Source organism: Peromyscus leucopus, chromosome 1, assembly GCF_004664715.2.
Source record: "Peromyscus leucopus breed LL Stock chromosome 1, UCI_PerLeu_2.1, whole genome shotgun sequence".
Classification (NCBI taxonomy): domain Eukaryota; kingdom Metazoa; phylum Chordata; class Mammalia; order Rodentia; family Cricetidae; genus Peromyscus; species Peromyscus leucopus.
In genome coordinates this window covers 27,034,396-27,054,808 of record NC_051063.1, presented here as the reverse complement: position 1 = coordinate 27,054,808, position 20,413 = coordinate 27,034,396, and the positions used below count along the sequence as shown (strand labels likewise).

Genomic DNA, 20,413 nt, shown 5'->3' with positions numbered 1-20,413 from the left:
TTAAAATGTCAGTACAACAGTTCACTGATTCCCACACATAAGCCCGTGGAGGCCAAACCCCACTCCTTTAAAGCTAAGCCTCTCAAAGGTTTTTTCTCCTAAGTACCCTTAATACATGAGAAGAATAAATCCAGCAACACACTCACAACTTCGCTGACATGTCAAGATGAACTTGAAAATTTCAGGCATTTTACTTCATAATTCTATCATGCCTCGCTTGATGTTAGACTATTTTTCTGTCACTGAGGAAACTGTGTTGCTTATTTCTGTGCTCTGAGGAGACCTTGGCCTGCCACTGCTAGTGCCACATATCCACTAGTAGTGGTGGCTGTGGGAGGAAAAGTAGTCCCTTTAGTTCAGAAGCAAAACAGAATTAGGATGGAGTGAGGAAAGCAAGGTACCAACACCGCTCACCGGACTGGTACACTATCTCCATCTGCCTATGAAATCAAGGGCAGCCCAGCCTCCCTAAGCTTCCCAACACTCTGGGGAAGTTTGAAGAAAATCTGAACTCCTGAGGAGGAGCAGGAGGAAGTATCTGCCATCCTCTAAACCAGATTAATAAGGCCACGCCACTCTTGGCTAAGACACAAATTTGTGGCTGTGGCTGAGACAAGTCATATCTGAAGAAAAGCTGTGGTAGCCCCTGGTTTCCAGGAAGGCTTCAGGTGCTCAAGAACAACATGCGGGGAGGGTGCACTCAAGGCTGCAGCCATCTCTGCAAAGCCTTCAAGAAGGGCTGTCGTTAGCAGTGAATCCTCAGAGCCCCTTCCTTGGTGACAAAGCACAGCTGTGGGAGCAACAGAGTTCTACATGCTAAGCTCCCAGGCCGTGAAGCCCAGCCCCTAAAGCATGCACAGTGACCAAGTTTGCCTCAGCAAGATTGTAGAACTCCATGTCTGCCAGAAAAGAATACAAGGTTTTGCATGAAAAAAACGCTCTTTGCCCCTACAGACATACGAATAATCTCACTAGAAATTATACATTATTCTATCCCACTCAGATTTTCCTAAATGTTTCTTCATTCAGAAAATGGTTAAAACACTGGTTCCCACCAGTTCAAAGACTACAGCTATAACCAATGCTGACATCTAAAGTTTCTTATGCTACAGTAACTTTCCCACTGCTTGGCTCCTCTAAGTTTTATAAGGAAAATTACACTACACCACACAATGTTGCTTTTTTGGGGGTGGGGGTTGCTTTTTCCAGAATCTAACAGTGCACTTGAAATGTGGCCTCACTGGAACTTTGGAGTTCCTGTGTTTCTTCCTACTCAGGTCCAGGTGGCAATTTCCTGAGTTTTCCTAAATAGGATCTGGGTACCTCCTCCTGTGCCAAAGAATCCCCGCTCTCTAGAGAACTGGGTGCTAAAGTCAAACCCTGACATACCAAATTCCCAGTAAGCCAGGCCCATGCCACCACCACCTCCAATCGCTGACAGTTTTAGACACACTGGGTCCCTGAGAGTCCTTTAAAGCATTTACCCTTCACCAGATCCCTTCCCCCATCTCTTTTCATACATCTATCCATTGAGGCTGTTCATTCCCCCTTTCCATCATCCCCAGACTGACTAACTGCTCATTTACACTTCTGCACTTGTTATTTTCACACAGGGTCTTGCTATGCAGACTCAACTGGCCTTGAACTCACGATCCTCCTGTTTCTATCTCCTGAACACTGAGATGACACATGCACAGCACAGCCTCATCTCACCTGTGATTTTATTTCCAATAACACTTCCCAACTGTCCCATGCATTAGGACAATTCCACACTTTGAATCTACCTGCCGACAGCCTTACAGACAGACTTCGCCTCCTCATGTAGCCTTTGTCTCTCAGTAGCAGTCTCCTGTATGAGAGAGAACCATCATAGCCAAGTAAGGGCAACAATCTTCCTTCATCCAGTGTGAAAACAAGCACCTTTCTTTTGGAACTCTGGTAGTCTAAATGAGCAGGCCCAAGAAAATAACCTTTTAAGATCCTACTGATTCCTATAAAATGACCACAATATAAGCATATTTAACATTCAGATTCTCATTTTATATGTTTTCTGTTTGATGAGAAATGCTTATTATTTCTAAAAGCACAACAATAACAGAACATAAAAAATATAACCACCACTACACTAGTCAGATGAAGAAGTTTTGAGTCCTGAAACTCTATGAGCAGTGTAAGGGGACACACTGGAGCTTCCATGGATTTCCTAAAGTAGGGCTCTTCTCAAAAGCAACTCTGAAATGTTGCAAGTTCTCAATAAATGTCTTTTATCCTTCTTATTATGACAGCTGGAGCTGCCTTCTTTAATAAACTCTAGTATTTCTTTCAAGTAGAGCTTATACTCTACTTGGAGTATCTCCATCTAATATAGTTAGCACAATCGTTCAGTGTTCTGTAGATGCTGTGTAGTGAGATCATAGCCAGAGTGACCATCTCCAGTTATGTGTCCAGCACTGCCCTCTGCACTTCCTGTGCCCTGTTAGTCTCTTCCCCATCCAGTTACCCTATTTCACAGTGAAAGGCTAACACACAAGGCCCTGCAGCTTTTTACCAAAGATGTAAATAAACCCAAACCTGACTTACAATTCTGAACTGGTACCTATCCCATATTCCCTTCAAAGTGTTCTATTTTCATAGTGCATTGTGAAATCCTTTGCAGAAGAATCAACTATAACCCTGAATCAAAATGTAAATCACATTCAGTGTGATTTTCATTTTTCATAGCTTTAGACAATTCATTTCTTTGAAGATAAAGAAAGATATGAAAAACCATATTTCTTATGTCTCTGATAAACAAAACACATGACTGTCTGGACACTCTCCTCCTATACCAAGCTCCCTAACAAAGTGTCCATGGTGCTGAGAGCTGAGCTGCTGCACTGACTAAGTGGAGCACTGGTAGCCTGCAGTGGCAAACCTGCTTCCTCAGGAACCTACCCGGCAGCAAATGACAGACATGAAACACAGCTCCCTGACTCTAGCTGGAGAAGAAATGGTGAGATTGCTCAGTTTTTAATAAATAACTAATAATTTAATAGTATAAAAACCACTATTTAGAAACTATTCCTTTGAAATCTATCAAATAACTTTTTTTTTCCTGTTTGCTTTACTCATTTAGTTGTTTTTGAGACAGGGCCTCATGATGTGGCAAAGGATGGCCTTGAACTCATGATCTTGGTGCCTCAGCATCTTGAGTGCTGGAATTACAGGTGTGTACCACCACACATGGCTCTCTAAATACTTTCTATATGGTCTTCATTACTGTGTACTAAAATGGATATGTCTATCAACTAATTTCCCGACTTATAAAGTCCATGTTCAGTGGTCAAGATCAAGGCCAAAGACATTTGCCTTGAAGAAACCTTTCCCCAATTTTCAGTACACTGAACTGCTCCTTTCTCTACCTTTCCATGGCAAATTTCCTGTACTTCTATAGGGCATGCTCTATTCTGTATTTGTAACAGGTCATTTCTTTCATGACCCTCCCAATTATCTTAGCCATGTAAATCATGCCCTCAAACCTCCACTCCTTGCCTTAGTGAAGTTTTACACAAGCCTGTGAAACCACACAGAAAATCTGGGGGCATAAACTTTAAGAAAACCAAGCATGTTCAAGCATCAGCTATTTAAATGGTATTAGCTCCTTCATCAGAACAATTTCCAAATGTAAAATAAGTATATAAAGCACATTAAAACATCATTCAACATCTAATAAAAATTTAGCTATTTATTCATAATTATATAATAACATTATACTCAAATTAATCCAAAGAGGAATAATTCATCTTTAAACAGTAAGTTCAAAGACATCTATGTCATATGCTCAGATCCTAATATTTCAATGGAGTAAGTGAATACGGTAACAATTTTTGGTCTATTTTATACATCACCATTAGATATTTAGATAATCTGGCTACAGTAGTTACTACCATAAATATATAATACATAAATACATTGCCTGCATTTCAGGAAAGTGTTATCATCAATAAAATGAAAGCAGTATCAGGTAATGCAGTCACAGAGCCCAGCTGGAAATGTCCCAGGCACAGAAAACAGAAGCCTGCAGAGGAGGTGTGCACAAAAATAAATGAGGGCTATAGGTGTAAGAAGCAAGGTTATTCCCACAGTGAAAGACTCATGGGAGATTAAGAAGGGCAAGATTTGGAAAAGCCAGGACCACTGGAGAGAAATGTGTATAATCATTATAACGATAAGATGAAAACACTTTAAATGCACAAATCTTTAAAGTTACTGAAATTTGCATTCTTGTGTTCAAAGAAGCCAAAGATTATTCAAGTGTTGGAAAACAAACTTGCAAGAGCTGTTAATGTTTTCATACTAGCTTGCTAGTTTTAATTCAAAACACACAGTCCCTATTCTTGAAAAAGACAAAGAAACACCACCTTGTGATAAAAAAAAACAAAAACAAAAACTAAAACTAAAACCTCAAACCTCTACATCAAGATTAACACCCTAAGTCTGATTCAGAAACCATATACCTTACATTCTTTTATGAAACAAAACAGTTTCAAAAATGCTCTATCTTGTCAAATTTAAGACATACCATGGCCTGGAGAGTCAATTCAGATGGTAAAGTACTTGCCACCCAAGCATGAGGACCTGAGTTCTGATCTCCAGCACACTCATAACAGAGGGGCACAGTCCCAGAATGTGCACCTGTAGCCGGGCGGTGGTGGCGCACGCCTTTAATCCCAGCACTCGGGAGGCAGAGCCAGGCGGATCTCTGTGAGTTCGAGGCCAGCCTGGGCTACCAAGTGAGTTTCAGGAAAGGCGCAAAGCTACACAGAGAAACCCTGTCTCGGAAAAAACAAAACAAAACAAAACAAACAAACAAACAAAAAAAACCCAGAATGTGCACCTGTAACCCCAGCACTAGGAAGGCAGAGACGGAATCACTAGGGGTTGCTGGCAAGCTAGTATAGCCAAATTGGCAAGCTCTAGGTTCAGTGAGAGACCCTGACGCAAAAAGTGAGGAAGATACCCAGTGTGGACCTACAACACACACACACACACACACACACACACACACACACACACACACACACACACAAGACATCATGGTCTTTGGCTTCTACACTTGAGATTCATCCTTACATTGGTTCCTTTTCTCCTCTTACCAATCCTTTGCCATTGTCTCACTCAAAGGCAGGAGAATGCACGGAAGTGTTTCTCAGAAGGCACTCCCTTCCTCTCCACCCAAAGCACCACAATGTTCACAGCGTCCTAACTGACTAGTCATCCTCAGCCTTAGTCATCCCCTTCCCATTATTTCCCCACAGGCACTCCATGTTAGCTCTGGACTAAGACATTAATTCCATCCTGTCACATCCCACCTTAAATGCTCTAGAAGCCTAAGCACATTCAATTTATGCAGGGAGACATAGCAGGAAGCCAAGAGCTCATCTCAACCACAAGCACAAAGCAGAGAAAACAAAGTGGGAATAAAGCAAGGCCTAAAGCTTTCCAAATCCCACCCCTGGTTACATACTTCCTCCAATAAGTCCTCACCTCCTAACTTCTCCAAACAATGTCACCAACTAAAGACCAAGTATTCAAGTATCTTGGCTAATGGGATATATTCTCATTTAAACCACCATACTCTCTCATGTGGTAAATACTGAAAAGAAATAGTAAAAGTATCATTTGATTATCAGAGTTGAAATTCAGAAACATATTCATCTTGATGGCCTACGGGAGCCATCCTGAGACAGGTCATGCAACATCAGAAACTCATTAGATTTTAACCTTTGCAGGTACATTCTAGCTTTTGACATTGAGACATGAGGTCATCTATAAAGGTTGTGCTCAAGAACCACATAGTTAAAGCTCACTCAGCCTAAATGACCTGTGGCCACTAGTTGAGACACACCTACCAAATACAACATGTTTGTAATAAAATGCTTACCTGGGAGTTTTCTGAATTAAATCTACAGACACCAATATCAAAGTTACATGGAAATAACCAGTCCAACTGGTAACAGCATCTCTCAAACATGAAGGTACAAGAGAGCTGAGTGAAGGAACCCAGGCCAGGATGTCAAAACCAACTGTCCCACTGTGGTCTCCTCTCTCGCCAAAAGCCTGACTGTTTTAAAGTCACCAGAGGAGCAAGATAATCTAGAATAGGCAGTTTTAGACAAGAGGACACAAGTGAAAAACACACTCAAACAATGATGTTTAAAACAATTAAGAAACATACAATGTATGTCCTTCTGACAGACTTTCCTCTAACTATACAGTTCAGTGTCCACCATTAAAAAAGATCATCCACCTCCATCTAGGAAGCTCTTCTGCTTCTTGATTTTACAAAGAAGTAATTCTCTCAAATATTATCTTCAACCAAAAAGCTTATGTATTGATTTATGAAAATTAGCATGCTGGGGTCATTGGAATGTAATCTTAATACTTTCCTGTTGGAAAGCTCCAGAGGATGTACAGGCTCTTGCTTGCATTTGGTCATATCATAACGACCTGCTCTCTTTAACTATCGGACTCACCACGTGTTATCCTGTGTCCAGTGCCTAAGAGCTCGTTAATTACCTAAACTATATCTCCATAGGTCTTGTTAATTACCCGTCTCCTGTCTCGGAGGACCTTGTTAATAACTTGTACAGTCTCTCTAAAGAGGTCCTAACAACACATTAAAATTAAAGATGCTTTTCTTTTAGCACCTGTCAAGTGCTGTAAATTGAGAAATTTTCACATCAGTTTATTAGCCTACAGTAGTTTTCGTGGGGGTTCGTAGTGTGTTTGCTTCCTTTTCTCTCACACATAATCTCTCTGTATCTTAATCTCTCATCTTAAAAAAATAAAGAAGGAAAACTTAGCAAAGTTTGTCCTTTTTGTTACAGATTTTCTTTTGTTTTAAATTTTAAAGACCGTAAATATCAATTTGCATTAGAGAGTTAGGAAAAGGATGGCATGGATGGTATCTGCAAATTAACCCAATGGGAGATGCGCCAATTAATGAGACCCATTATAATGAGTATTAGGATGACAAAGGGTAAAAAAGTTTCAAGTCATCTCTGGGGAGTCACACATAAGTTCCAGTCAGTGCTGTGGGAACTAATCACACCCTTGCCTCTCACTCCAGTCACTATTACATGGGAAACCCTGCAAATCCCTGGCCACTAATGGATTAAGAGCTCTAAAAAAAAAAAATCATCCAAAGTTGACATTCTCAGTCTCATCAACGAGACTGCAAGTTTTCAGACTCAGAAATGACAGACAGACTAATAGGCAAGCCATCTTCATACAAGTATGAACAAAGAGTAAAACCTTACACACAGTAACGTTTACAATGCTAAGGACTGCTTTAAATTCTCTCTCTCTCTCTCTCTCTCTCTCTCTCTCTCTCTCTCTCTCTCTCTCACACACACACACACACACACACACACACACACACGTGTACACACGTACACACACACACACACACACACACACACACACACACACACAAAATGTCCATAGAAGACATTGGAAAGGAAGATGTAACAACTATGAATAAAATATTTTCTTTAGGATTGCTTGTTTATTTTTTTCAAGTAAAAAAAAATGTAACCTTACAATAATAGTCCATTTTTTTTTTTTTTTTTTTTTTTTTTTTTATTTTTCGAGACAGGGTTTCTCTGTGTAGCTTTCGCTTTCTGGAACTCCTGTAGCCAGCTGCTCAACTCACAGAATCCGCCTGGCTCTGCCTCCCGAGTGCTGGGATTAAAGGCGTGCGCCACCACCGCCCGGCTAATAGTCCATTTTTATAGGCATGTTACAGCTTCCTGATAATGGCTACATGCAACAGTTTATAGTAATTCTTGGTCTGTGGAAGTTAGACACACTTAAACATACATTCTGGGTTTCTAATTTTTTGTAGTTCCTAAGAATGATGTGACACAATCACAAACAGGAAATGACCAGTTAAGGGGTTAAGTAAAGAAGGGAGTAAGGAATGGAGAACTACCCGATCACAAAAGGAAAAGGTATACTGTCAATTAAAATTGCAAAACATTAGTGATAAATATGTCTTCATCTTAGATACTATTTCTATACTTTCCTAAAAAATATTTGGTTTGAGCTCACTGGCAAGGAAGGACATGGGAAGGCTAGGAAGGCTCTTTGATGACCAAATACAAGTAAAATACACCACCTAATGAAATGAAAAATCCCAGAAATAAATATAAAGCTCACTACCAAGTTATCGTACAGCAACTGAGCAAGCACTACCGGTACTCAGGATTGCACCAAAGAAAAGAAGGAAGGAGATATGGTTTCTGTGCCAGTCACAGACTGACCTACGTTTCCAAGACAAACACAAAATGCCTTGCATTATATATTGCTCTCTGACTTCATTAGCTCTTCACATGAAGCAGATTTTTATTATTTGCATTTTTAAAAGCTCAAAGTACCATCCTGGTAGCATAGGTCCATAACCACGGCTACTCTGGAAGCTGAGGCAGGAATGTCATAGCTGCAAGGTCAGCCCAGCCTGAAGGAAGCGTAAGGCCACCCTGAGCAACTTAATGAGACCCTGTCTCAAAGTAAAAAGTAAAAAGGAGGTCAGTAGTGGAGTACTGGCCTAGGATAAAAGAGACAAAAGTGGGTTTGGTTGTTTGTTTGTATGCTTGTTTGTTCATTAAAGTAAGACAGGAAGTAACTTTCTCCACGTAGTTAAAGAATTCCAAAAACTAGATAGAGGTCTGACATTTTTCAGACCTCCTTAGGAAAACACACATCATGAGGTATACACATCATCGAGTCACTGATCACAACTTCACAACTGATGCCCGGTTTCATCTGTATCCTGACAAACAGTTCTCCCCATGTCTCCCCTTGTCTTCAATGCTCACTACAGCTCAGGTGCCTCTTACCTATTTCAACACATGGAATCTCCTCTTTGTCTGTGGATCTGTTTTAGCCAACCTGTGTTCCCTGCTGTTCTCTATCTCAGGTAGGGTCCATTCAAATCTGAGTTTATCAGCTCAACTCCTGACTCCCAGCTGTCAAAACTAAATATGTATGACTAGAGGGATACAATTTAGACCAGACTGGTCATCAGTGGGAAGTTTTTAAAACACTGATTTTCCTTCAAGGCACACTGATGAAAAGATTCATACTTCACATGAAAGGAGGTCCAGCAAACTATAGTTTTAAAAACAAAATGAAACAGGAGCCAATGCTGATAAGCACTAGCCCAGGTGAGAGGAGGCTAGGGTTGGGGGTAGTCTACAAGACTGGCATGACACTCAAGAGAACATCCTAAGACCCAGACACAAGCACCTGTTGGCAATTCCAACTTCTCTATCTGAACAAATCCAAAGGAGAGGAAACACCAGGATTCTACTTAGAAGATCATGAGTTCTTAGCATTGCGGACAGAAGGGTTTGTGACACTCCCTCCTGTCCGAGTCCAAGAAAGGAATGCATATGGCTGACAGCATTCTTGGGGTAGAGGTAGAGAAGTCTTCTAAGGAAATGAACTTCCTAAGATAAGTAGGGAGGTTCAGCAAAAAGAAAAGTCAGGTAGGAAGAAAAGGCTACAGTATGATAAATCTTAACATTTACAAAGTATTTGGAGTTGCTGTTTGGATCCACACTTCTTAAGCATTTCTGACCTGAGTTTTCGTAAACAGAACAGAAAGCATTTTGATCCACTGCTCACTTAGATATATAATGGTAAATGTGACTCCACGAGAACATCTTAGCGACTTAATTCTGGGAGCATCTGACTTTCAAAGTCCAAGTGGTTGTTTCAGGTCTCTTGCCCTTCTGGGATCCAGGCTGATCTCCACTCAGCTAGTATGGATGTCAACATACTATTTCTGGAAAAAGTCAAAGAATAAAGTCCAGTGTGATAGTGCATACCTGTAATTCCAACAATGAAGAGGTGCTTGAGGCCAGCATGGACTGCATAGTGAAAGCATGGAGGTTAAAAAAAAAAAAAAAGGCCAAAGGATAAATATTGGTTCTGCAGGTCATATGTTTCTGACACATTATTATTCAGCTCATTCATTCTTGCACCAAACATCCACACAAAGATGAAGATGGTTGTAATCCAACAAAATGTCATTTACAGAAACAGTCAACAAGGCAGAGGTGATCACAAGGCCTCTTTGGTCAATTCCTAGTCTAGGTGAGGAATCGACAATGGAGGCAAGCAGAAAACTGCAGAAAGGGAAGTTGATGTGCTATGCAACTCTCATACCACCTCTGTACAGAGTCAGAACAGTTACATGCTCGACCATAGAAAACACAACAAACTGTGGCTATGGAAGCACTCAGGTTCAATCTCAATGCTTGGAAGGTTGAAGAAAGAGGAGCTCAAATCCAGCCCATCCTGTAATACACAGTGAGACTAGGTCTGAAAAACAACATTGATTGGGCGAACATATCTGCCCATTTCCACTCTTCTGATCATTTATAATCTGTTTTTAAAAAACAATTATGTAAACAACCTTTAAAAAATCCTAACTTTGAAGGCATATCTGCTTTTGTAAAAATGATGTTTTTGCTGATACAAAAAGCACTGCTTTACAATTAAGAAGACATAACACAAATTCTTATTTAAATCTGTTGATACAAAAATTTATCAATACTTTCCTCGGAGTTTTGCCAATAAAAGGCAAGAGGAACAATTCTGAAGCACAAACAATACCATCTGACATTTTCCTAAAAGTGACACGAATTCTAACTATAATTTCATGCTCATGAGCAGTGGAAGATTGACAGATTCTAAGTGCTAGATGGCATCTAGAATCTCAGTGGAAAATGAACTGGTGCCTTTCACCTACATTATGCTGTATACTAAACCAACTCCATTTCCCTCTGGGCATACAGCTAAACCCAATTTCTTAACAGTGTGCTGTAAGGATGGGACCTGACTAAACTCTGGACAAAGGGCCATATGCAGACTCATGACTCCAGTCCTAGCATATGACAACATACTACGACGGATGGTCCCCACCTCTCACTGTGTGCCTCACTGACGTTTGAAGGGAAAAAACAATGGTGGCATTACAAGAAGGAAGAAGCCTAGCTCCAGAGAAACTTTGTAGGGGCTAAGAGACCCCATGGAGCACTTATTTATTCCATTCTCCTAAGAATATCCTACACAAAGTCATTGAGATCTGGAGTTACTGCAGTTGATAACCTAGCCTACCTACCATATATACACTAGAAATGTCTGCTCATGTCATAAATCTTAAATATTAGTGTAAAACTCAGCTTCTTAAATTAATGCTGTGGACTTAACCCAGGACCTCGTATACACCAGGCAAATGCTCTTACCAATGAGCTACATCTTTGCTCATTTATTTAAACTTTTCAATTATGAAATAAAATTTCATTGAGTTGCCCAGGATGCCTCAACCTCCCTAGGGCTAGGCTACCAGGTATTTGTTGACACACCTGCTTACTCTCTTAGATTTTAAATAGTGTTTATGTAAAATATGTATATATCAACCTTCTTGGATCCATTTTCAGTCTATTAGAAAGATCTCCACAGCTCACTCTGCACTGGAAGCAGGAGACAGTCAGAATGAAAAGAACATTTCTAGCACCTGTTTTGCTCTATGTTCAAAATTTCTACTGTGGACTGGAGATTAAGGTAAAGAAGATGAATGAAATGCAGGCCCTGCCCTTCAATTACTCATGACAGTGGAAGGAAAAGTGACTAAGCTACTCCTTCAGAAGGTTAGACTGTATCAGAAAACACTGAGCTCTGGAAGCCACTATTTCCTTCTAGCAGTGTGGTTAAGGCTTCAAAGAACCAGAGGAAGTCACTAGGAAGAACACTGAAAGAGTGAACATCAGGGAGGAACCTTGCACTATGCTGAATCAGCTCAGCACGCAGCCTGACTAATTTCCTCATCAGATTTCCACAAGGCTATAGGGACAATTTCAAGACACAAAATGAAGTGGAGTTTGTGGTTTCCAATGTGGTTTTTCCTCAGGCAGATGTAACATACACAAAAACTAAAAACTTTAACTTCTAAATATTATGCTCTTAGTTACTGAGATGGAAGGACATAAAGAAAATTCTCTAGTTCTAGTCATATGCTTAATCACTTAGAGGACATTGATATAGTTCTAATGCTCCTGCAATCCTAGGCATGTCAGTTCACACACCAGTTTTATGACAATTCATTGTGCTTTCAATTGACTCAGTAATCTCAAAATTATGGGTCACAAAAGTCCAGGAGATCTCTAAGTAAGTTTTACTTAACATACTGTCTTCAAAAGCCCTGATCTGGATGTTGTTTGATCCAGCTGAGGGATGATACTGGAGGAGAGGAATTCTAGACACTATGCCGGCAATATCCTCTCAAATTCCACCCACGCTAAAACTGCTGGCTGGGACCTCAGGACTGCAGCCTTTTTATTCAGTCCATTTCTATCCAACTGTTTGCACTTTAACTGGAGCCACCCATGAACTACAAATGTTTTAATTTACCACAAAGACGGCTTGTGACACAGAAAAACAAACTTCCAGGAATGTAATTTTGTCCTCATACCTATAGCCTCATAAACACAAAGAAAAATGTCTTAAATTTAAAGAAAGAAAAAAATCTACTCTTATATAGTTGTAATCACAGAATGTATAATACAGTCCTAATTTTGATAAAAGTACTGTTAATATTAAAGTAGAGCAATAGGAAGCTGAAATCTACTGAAGACCATCTTCCCTATTAAAGTCCATGGCAGCCCAAGCCATGAAAGACTTGAGGATACTTACTTTTTTCATATGATAGCATAATTTTTAAATATTATTTTCCAACTAGTTCCCCTTTTCTTGCTTTTCACTGACTCTAAAATTACCTGGATTAGCCAATCTCTAAATTATCTTGAACAATTGTATTCAACAATCCCTTCAAAAATTAAAAATGTTCAGAAAGTGGGTGGGGCATACTCCTATTTACGCCTGTATTTAGGATTTGATGAAAAATGAAGGAGACTACACTAATATCAGCATGTTAGAGCAGCACATCCACACTGAACTCTTCAATGGACTACTAATATCACAAAACAAAAAAAAACTGTTTCTCTGAAGTATATAGTCTATAAACATAAAGAATAATTTTTTTTCTAAAATCATAGCAAATCCCCATCTAATAAATTAAAATAAAACAAACTAACAAAAAAAAATCAGCACTTCCCTCTGAACTTGGCTGATGATGCTCCATCTTCTGTTTGTAGTGGAACAGAACAAAAAACACTAATCTTAAAGAAAATAATACAGACAATACATCAAACGAGATAGAGGTCACCTGCCCCTTACTGAAAACTCCTGGGATCCAACATGCTTTAGAGTTTGGTTTGGGGAGATTTTAGAATCTACATAGACTTTACATACAAAAAGCCCAAATCTGAAATGTTCCAAATCTGAAATTTAAGAGTTCCATCCATGATGAAAGCATTAATACTGATGCCATATTTCTACATAACAGTGGATCAGGTTTCAAATTAAGGATGCTCAGGCTGAAGCAGTGACCATCTATTGGTTATCTATTTGGTGCCTGGCTTTGTACTATGTAATTTATGCATTATTTACCCTCACTGAATCCTACAAAGTATTTTTCTCTTTGCCTCAAAAGATGTAGATGCTGATATCTACAGACGTCATAGTACTACAAAGCCAAGACTCTCACTCAGGCCTATATATTTACTACATGTTACACCTGGAGGAAAAGCTTCCATTATGTAGCAAACACTCTGCCTCTACTATGCTCTTCCACAATTACTTAAAAGTTTCAAGGCCATCTTCCTCTTTGCTTGAGGTTTCTTAATCAGACCCTCCATCACTCATATCTGCAGAACCCCTGACTTTAAGATGCTGTGGAGTAAGCAGCAGTACATATGGAAGGACCCAGGACATTAAAACTTTAATATTTATCAGCTGATTATACCTATGGCTACTTGTCATCCCAAGGCTCTGGTTAGTGTATTCACAGTACCCACAAGGGTCACCAGATTCCAGAAAACATTCATGAATAAAAGCTATTTCTGATCAGCCATTTCATAGGGACAGTTAACATCTATTAGACAATATTAATACTCCAGCCAGTGTTTGCTAAAGAACAGCATGTTGACTGCTATTGGCCCACTAACCTTCTCCAGGCAACCCATGATTTAATCCCTGGGAAGTACCTAGAAACACATTTCTGGATTGAATTCATACCCATGGTTTATTCACACTCCCACTCATCAAAAGCCTTGCTGTTTTCTCTAAGAACTATCTATGGTGGCTTCCAGGCTCCCATAGGTAGGAACAGACTAGGATAAGAGGAAGAAGCCTTTGTCCTTCCAAGGCAAAACATCCAATTCTAAGGACACATGCAAGCAACAATGTTTAGGTCTATGATGAATTGTTAGAAAAAAATTAAGTTAAAAAATAAAATGAATATAAAATATTCATGCATCTAAAAAAAATATTTATTGCTTTCAAGTACAAGGTTCCCCAAATGGCACACACTCCTCCTTGGTGAGCTTACCTTGATGATGACATTATAGTTGAAGCCCTGAATTTTGCTGTAAACGGATTGGTTGACTCATAATCAAAATAGTCCTGCCGATTTTCATTAAACGCACTAGGTGATTTCAAGTCACAGGGGCTATCAGATCCCCCATTGTTAAGCTTCTCAGATCGTCTGCTATCTTTCTTCCCGGTCACTCTTTCAAAGAGGCTCACTTTCTCTCTTTTCTCTCTCTTATTTTCTTTCCTTACTTCAACTGGTTTTGAAAATAAATTCATGCTGCTGTCCCATGACTCACTGTTTTCTTCAAATGGATTCTTCTTCCTTGGCAGTGTTGCAAATTTTTGGGGTAATGAAGCAGTCACATTTGTAAATGGGTCACTCTGTCTTCCAAAAGAGGGTTCGCCTTCATCCACAATGCTGCCAGGTTGGTTCAATTTAGAAGTATCAAAGCTTAGTGTTCTTCTGTGTGGAGATTTGAGACTTCCTACAAACATTTTTTTTCATTAGTAGGTGATGGATGACATATACTATTACACTATCTGACACATTCTGCTGCTTCAGAATGAGAGCAATTAGCTAAAGATCTTAACCCTCAAAATAATCAAAACAATCTTAAAATTAGGTGAGGGATATTATGAAGTAGATGTGCTAAGAATGGTGTATTGTGAGAAAATTAATATCTTACTGGCTTAGAAACCACCATACGAGAAAAGTATAAGGTCAACCCAAAGGACCTGCTGTCAAAACTTTTCCATGACTAGAATCAAATTTACTTTCCTCTGGAGATAGACGTACTTTCTAGGACCACTTGGATGGGATGGGATATATGCTGCAGGTCTGTTGGTACGGTTTGGTTTTTGGTGTGCATGTGGATGTCTGTGGAGGCCATAAGTCAACCTTTACTGCCATTCTTCACACCCATCTTGTCTTCTGAGACAGGATCTCTCACTGGTAAGAAATGTGTCCAGTAGTCTAGGTTGGCCGGCCTGAGAGCCCTAGGGCTCCACCTGTCTCCACCTCTTAGACACAAGATTACAAGCTGCACCACCACCTGCCTTGCTTTTTGAATGTGGGTTTTGGAGACTGAACTCAGGTTCTCATGCTTTCAAGGTAAGCACTTTAACATCCTAGCCCTGCTGCAAGCTTTTGAGAAGGAGAAATGACAGGGGGAAAAAAAAGCCGGGCCATGAGAGAAGACTGGGATTCATTTCATTATCACCTATAATATAAATACAAATACATAAAATACAGGGGAGGATAAACAGAAATGAGTGCCACTTACCACTTTCTGGAACAATTCCAAAGGAATCTATCTGGCGACTGAGAAGATGTGTTGGACCTATAGCACTGGACTTCAGTTTTTCAGAAGGTAAGTGGGACCCAGTTAAATCAGACATTGAATGGGCAGAAGAGAGCCGCTGAGGACCCAAAAGAAAAGGCTTTTTTGGTTTGGATTTCATCTGTATTTCACTGCTTGAAAATTCAGTATTGGCATCGGGCATGTGCGTGCTTGGAATGATTGCAGAAGATGTATCAGAAAATGTCCCGTCATTTTTTCTCCCTTTCATCTTATCTTTTAATTTTGCAAAAGGCGATCTTGTCTTATCCTTCATTGACAAGTCAAACATACTTGCTGTCATATTGTTTCTCATAAACTGAATATTGACCTTTATCTCACCCCTGTTTTTGATTCTCTTTCCTTGTTTGGATTCTAATCTAAACCACCTTCAAGAGAAGAGAAAAAGTTGGTTGTAACATATAATGGTAACAGCAAGCCTTGTTATATCCAGGTAGCTTTTTAAGTAAAGTGACCACCCACAAATTTCTAGCTTAACTCATTGTTTAAGAAGAAAACATATCAAACAAACAAACTGGTCCTAGATTCTGTAGAGTGACACACACCAAAGGAATGAATCTTTGGAGTATGTAAAGGGTTTTAGATAAACTTTCCCCTCATAATTCAAAAATCATCATCAAAAATTCTTATCAACAATAGCTAATTATGTTTCCATATGGGACAAGCGTTACTAATGGCCTAAGGATATGTTTAACATTCAAAGACACCGAGCCAGGAACTTATAATGCATCATTTTCAATTATTTCTGAGTACCATAAAATGACAAATAATGATGACATTTAAATAAAATACTTAACCCCTATCCCAATTTATAGATTTATAGTAAAAGAATTTTATTAACAATGGGGATAGTACAAAGTGTGCTAATCATTAAAACTCCAATATTCATATAAAATGAATCTAAGACTTTTTCTACATAAAATATGAAAAATGAATAAAATGTAAGAAGTGATAAACAATAAATCTTGTGAAGTTTTCAAAGAATAAAAAGATCCTGCCAGAAGCTATTGACTCTGTGAAGTAAAAAGGACTTTACAAACAAAGCCAGACCCCAGCCTTCAGGAACGTTTTGCATCAAGCTGCCAATTTTGAAGTGAACTATATAAGAAGCAGAGCCTATTTTGATTTTGTTTACAGTATTTTTATCCTTAAGGAATCTTCCCAGTTGCTAGTGTCACTAGTGGTCACTCTACAGGTGAACAGCCTCAACCTGCAGTATGTTGCCCCAATGTTTTCACATCATTTAATGACAGAGTCTGAACCCCATTCTGAAGACATGCTGTTATTTAAATATAGCTCTAGTAAATGCAATGAATTTTATTATGAAGCAACTCTGACCTAATTTTATACTACTTTTTTCTTCTTGTTTGCCAACAGGATAGCTAAAAGATGGCTGAATTTAGTATACATCAAGCCAAAGATTGGCACACAGGCAGAACAGAGATCCCAACATACAACCTGTATCAGCTCCATGATGCTGTGCTTCCTTAATGGACTGGAATGATTCAATCAATTAAGACATACCATACTGCCAAACATGCCAAAACGAGCAGTTTCTTACAACAGAATAGTTTATAATAGAATGCATTACTCTAAAAAGCTGAAAAAGTTATACAATGATAACATCTAAACAGGACTGGGAATAAGAAATGGCAGCAATGAACTGTAGGGTGGAGGACACCAAACAATACAAACATGAATTCTCAGAACACCTCCAAATGAGGCAAAGCTGTACACTCCAGAATTAACTTAGGGTTTAGGAAAAGAGAGCCATTCTCAGTGGTCTGAGAAATGCTTCTGATGGGTGATATCTGAGAAATACTCTAAAACCTCAGACTATATGAAAAATGAGGGAACGATCTTTATAAGAACGTTACCCACCCACCCACCCCCAAAAAACAAGCAACAAAAACATGTATGTGGAGTTTATAACAACTTGATGAAACCCAAGTCGAGGACAGTATCAATGCTCACCAAAACGGAAGGGGGAAGGTGGTCAAAATTCAGAGTTTTCGAAATAAGAACAAATGAATTTATCTACTTTAACACTCTCACTCCGGTGATACAGAAACTGAGGCAAGAAGAATGGCAGCCATTTCCCCAAGTCAGATAGAAGCCAATAAGGAAAACATCTAAAGCTGATGAAAAACATCTGCAGAAAATACAAGCTAGTCCTTATTTGATGAAGCGCATGTGTTAATAAGGTTAACCACATGGCTGCCACACGTTACAGAACACTGTATTTAACCAGAAAGCATGGGGGCGGGGGTCTTTCCTCCAAGAGTGCTAGCTCCTTGAAGACAGCTTGCTTTACACTAAAAATTCACTCTACTTTTTATTTCTAGAACCATCTTCATAAAATCAACAAGATTCAACCCCAAACATGCATGTCTTGTACCATTTTTGTTGCAGCAGGAAACTCTAAACACCTATGCAAGCTTTAAAGAATAAAACAACAATGCATTTGAATACAAATGTAAATAAATACAATGGATTTTTTCCTTTCTCCCCCTATAAAAACAAAACAACAAAAACAAAACAAATCCCTGCAAAGAACTCTGATAAACACACTGATTTAAAGAGATGCCTGACAAGTAACTTTAGCTATTCTGTTTTGAAACTGATCTTAATGAGAACTTCAAGAATCCTGAAATAGTGTTTGTTTTCCCAGGCTTCAAAGGGACAAATGAAGACACAGAACTTGGGAGTTGCTGGATTAATGCCTATTCTTTTCCACCTCTGGAGTGCTGGGTTGAAATGGTATATGGCTTCTGTTCAATTTTCAGTGGGCACAGGTCCATGTCCAAAACTACCACACATGTGGGAATGATTCCCAAGCAATCGGTACTGTGTGGTCAGAAATGGGACAAGACTGGCAATAAGGAGGCCAGAGGCCAGAAGGCAGGTGCAAGGCAGATACACACACACACACACACACACACACCCTAAAATCTAGGTATGTGCAAATCACACCTAGTTCTAAATACTCTGATTATTATTGATTTTGAGAGCATTAAGAAAAAAAATGGACATCACCTACTTGGGCTATTAAAAAAAATCAATGAATATTTCATAACAGCATCAATGATTTTCCCATTCTATTATTAAACATTGTGTTTTTTCCTTAAATCTCATGCCAGAACCAACCCAGACACCTATTAAAAGAAGGCAAATTCGAAAGTTCTCTGTCTGCTCAAAGGATTTGGCTCAGGCCCTTCCCCCTACTCCCCTTCCTTAACATAATATATATATATATATATATATATATATATATATATATATATATATATACATATATATTAAAAATTAAGTTAAAATAATAATTTTGAGCACGATACTTTTTGCCTCTCATGACACAACTGGAAGACAAGATGTAAACACTTGTCTTTTCACTGTCAAAAAGTACAAAGTGTCACACCCAGCAGTTCCATGGGACATCTCAATCAGCTGGCAGCCTTCACCACTCATTCCACTTTTCCAAAAAGCACTTGGGAATACGCTGACAAGGTTTAGCAATGTGCAGAATATTAAATACCTTTCTTTTAATACACTGGTGGCTCAAATCTGTCTCTTACTGTGCCACATGTGCAGCTGGGCTGGAAAAGGAAGCTATTAAATATATTAAAAATCTAGAAATATTACCAATAAAGATACCTCATCAAATACACAGTTCCCATTTAGTCACCCACACAAAATATTAAGGGTTTAATACCATATGAAAATCCCTTTGTATGCAGTAACATCACAAGCTCTGTTGAGAGCATTTCAAAGCATCTCCCCTCCAAAAGCTCTCCTTGGTTTTATAGACAGACTACGATATTAGAGATTGTTCATGGTCTAGTTTATTGTAACTGCGAAGCTGCCAAAGATGGAAATAAAACAAGAAATTTTAAAAGGCTATTTCGTTCTCAGGATCTTTGTATACACACTTGGGCCTACTTAAATTTGGAGAATTTAAATTTGAGAGGTCTGTAATATATTATCATTAATATTAAAAGTACTGTTTAAAGCAAGGTAAGAAATCTGAAGCTGTAGATACTTAAAAACTCACAGTCAAAACACTTTACAGGTTATATACTAAATCACCCCAAACTGACAATTTGGGACAAATTATTTGGTTATTATCCATTTTTCATTTTAAATCCCACGAAGAACCCTTCAGAAGAAAGTAAATGCTACTTGTAAATATCAAGAAGTTTAAAATCATTAAGTACGAAATTCAAACTTTTTCTTCTCTCCTCATTGAATATTTACCTTTTGTTCTTCTTTTATGTCTAATATTTTATCTTACATACACTAAATCTTAAAGACTTGATTCAAACAAAACAAAAACAATTCCTATTAAGTGAAGTTTGCTGGCAGGTTTTACAAGAAAAAAAATGATCATTATTTTTAAAATGTAAGAAATTAACATGAACTTAAAATTATCACTGTAAAAAAGTGCTCTAAAGGGTAGATAAACCTGCATCAGGACCAGGAAAAAAAAATGGGAAAAGTGAAGTCCTCTGATGACTTCCATCCACCCTCCTTTCATAAAACTCCAGCATCTCAATGAGCTTTCGGACCAAAAA

At 38.8% G+C, this 20,413-nt stretch overlaps 1 protein-coding gene across 2 annotated transcripts in view; it reads right to left on the bottom strand.

Annotated features, from left to right (window-relative positions):
- Positions 1-20,413, bottom strand: part of Rab11fip2 (RAB11 family interacting protein 2) — a 39,060-nt gene that overhangs the window by 16,808 nt on the left and 1,839 nt on the right. Inside the window, exons 2-4 of one of the 2 annotated variants that reach the window (XM_028881005.2) lie at positions 15,768-16,210; positions 14,501-14,969; positions 9,876-9,917 (exon numbers count right to left, since the gene is read on the bottom strand). In XM_028881005.2, the coding sequence (XP_028736838.1) occupies positions 9,876-9,917; positions 14,501-14,969; positions 15,768-16,210 (954 nt within the window). The remainder of the gene's footprint in view (positions 1-9,875; positions 9,918-14,500; positions 14,970-15,767; positions 16,211-20,413) is intronic. The other variant, XM_028881006.2, reaches the window with a different exon arrangement.